Source organism: Eutrema salsugineum, unplaced genomic scaffold (genome assembly GCF_000478725.1).
Source record: "Eutrema salsugineum unplaced genomic scaffold, Eutsalg1_0 scaffold_9, whole genome shotgun sequence".
Taxonomy (NCBI): Eukaryota; Viridiplantae; Streptophyta; class Magnoliopsida; order Brassicales; family Brassicaceae; genus Eutrema; species Eutrema salsugineum.
In genome coordinates this window covers 11,510,885-11,512,296 of record NW_006256342.1, presented here as the reverse complement: position 1 = coordinate 11,512,296, position 1,412 = coordinate 11,510,885, and the positions used below count along the sequence as shown (strand labels likewise).

Sequence of the window (1,412 nt, the reverse complement as noted above, 5' to 3'; positions counted from 1 at the left end):
AAACAACTCATATACATTAGATTCTAAATGAATTAAAAAATTTTAAAATCTGATATACTCTAATCTAGTGGAGTTGATTTCAACATACAGATTGAATAACACCCCTTTAATCCCTTTGTCAATGAACTTCACCAGCCTCTGAACCGTCAAAAAGCTTGAACCGTGTCTGCAGTCATTTCTCTCCCTCTATAGAACATGAATAGACATAATGAATAACTCTTTAATCTGGTTTGTTGAGATTACAAAATCTGGCGAACAACAGCATTCCAGTTAGTGGAGTAGTTCTGAATACAGGTCATTGGTATGTTTGGACTCCAGACCTGCATGTGATCCCTAGTAGTAAGTCTGATATGCAGAGCGAGCCAAGCTATAAACCTATACTTAGGACAGTGATGTCGGAACCATATGCCTTTAGCCCACGAAGCCTTTGGAGAAACGATTCTCAGTTGGTTTCTTGTAGCTTTGGTGCTGAAACTTTCTTGATAAGTATCTTCCGATGATCTCCAAATATAGTTATTGTCAGTGTTAACTCTGTATGGTTGTTTAACACCCTCTATCTCGTCTTCAATTCTATTCAGAATTGTAATTCGATGTCTCCGTCTCCGATGAGTGAGAATCACATCCTGCACTGTACTCTCTTCTGATATTCCGAGATCAATGAAACCTCTGTCACCAGTTAGCAAATGGAGTTTGCCCGTCGGTGCCCATCTATCATGCCAAAATGAGGATGTGCTTCCATCTCCAATGTCCATCTTTAGAAACGATTCTGCTATATGTCTAACTTTCAGGATTTGCTTCCACATCCACGAGCCTGGAATCTGTCCATGTGGACCTGGAGTTAGCCAAATCGATGGGGTTCTCCCAAGATTTTGTTTGGTCCAGCAACCTAAAGGGAATCCCGAGCCGTTAGAATTCTCCATAAAAGCTTTAATACGCACACCTCATAAGCTTCACGTAGACATTTTAACCTCCTTCTTCTTTGGGCTTACAAACATCTTTCCAAGCAATCTTAGCTCTCCACGGATTTAGGTCTGTCCCTGACCATAAAAAAAGCAGAGCATAAACTCTTGATTTCTTCAATGCATTTGTTTGGTAATCGGAAAGCCGACATCCAAAAATTTGTAAGACTGGCAATTATAGAAGTTAAGAGCTGCAATCTGCCTGCATAAGAAAGAAATCGGGCTGTCCAAGAACCAATCCTGCTCTTTATTCTGTAAATCAATGGGGCGTAATCCAAAGATCACATATTCTTCATCAGTAAAGATAAGCGAAGGTATCAGACAGATAGTGAACCAAAATCAAATGGAAACCGCTGAGCAATTGCTGCTCTTGCTGCTGGGGATAGACCAGCTAAATATGCAGTGGAGTTCTCCTCGAGAACTCATCAAACACTGAGATAATGCCTTCAACAG

General features: G+C 40.5%; 1 protein-coding gene across 1 annotated transcript; it reads right to left on the bottom strand.

Annotated features, from left to right (window-relative positions):
- Window positions 1-239: 239 nt before the first annotated feature.
- LOC112086102 lies at window positions 240-752 on the bottom strand. The gene has a single exon (XM_024154867.1). The coding sequence runs from the start codon at window positions 750-752 to the stop codon at window positions 240-242; it is 513 nt and encodes a 170-aa protein (XP_024010635.1).
- Window positions 753-1,412: the final 660 nt, after the last annotated feature.

Excerpts from the sequence above, each read along its gene's own strand:
- LOC112086102 (XM_024154867.1), bottom strand. The coding sequence starts at position 752 with ATGGACATTGGAGATGGAAGCACATCCTCATTTTGGCATGATAGATGG.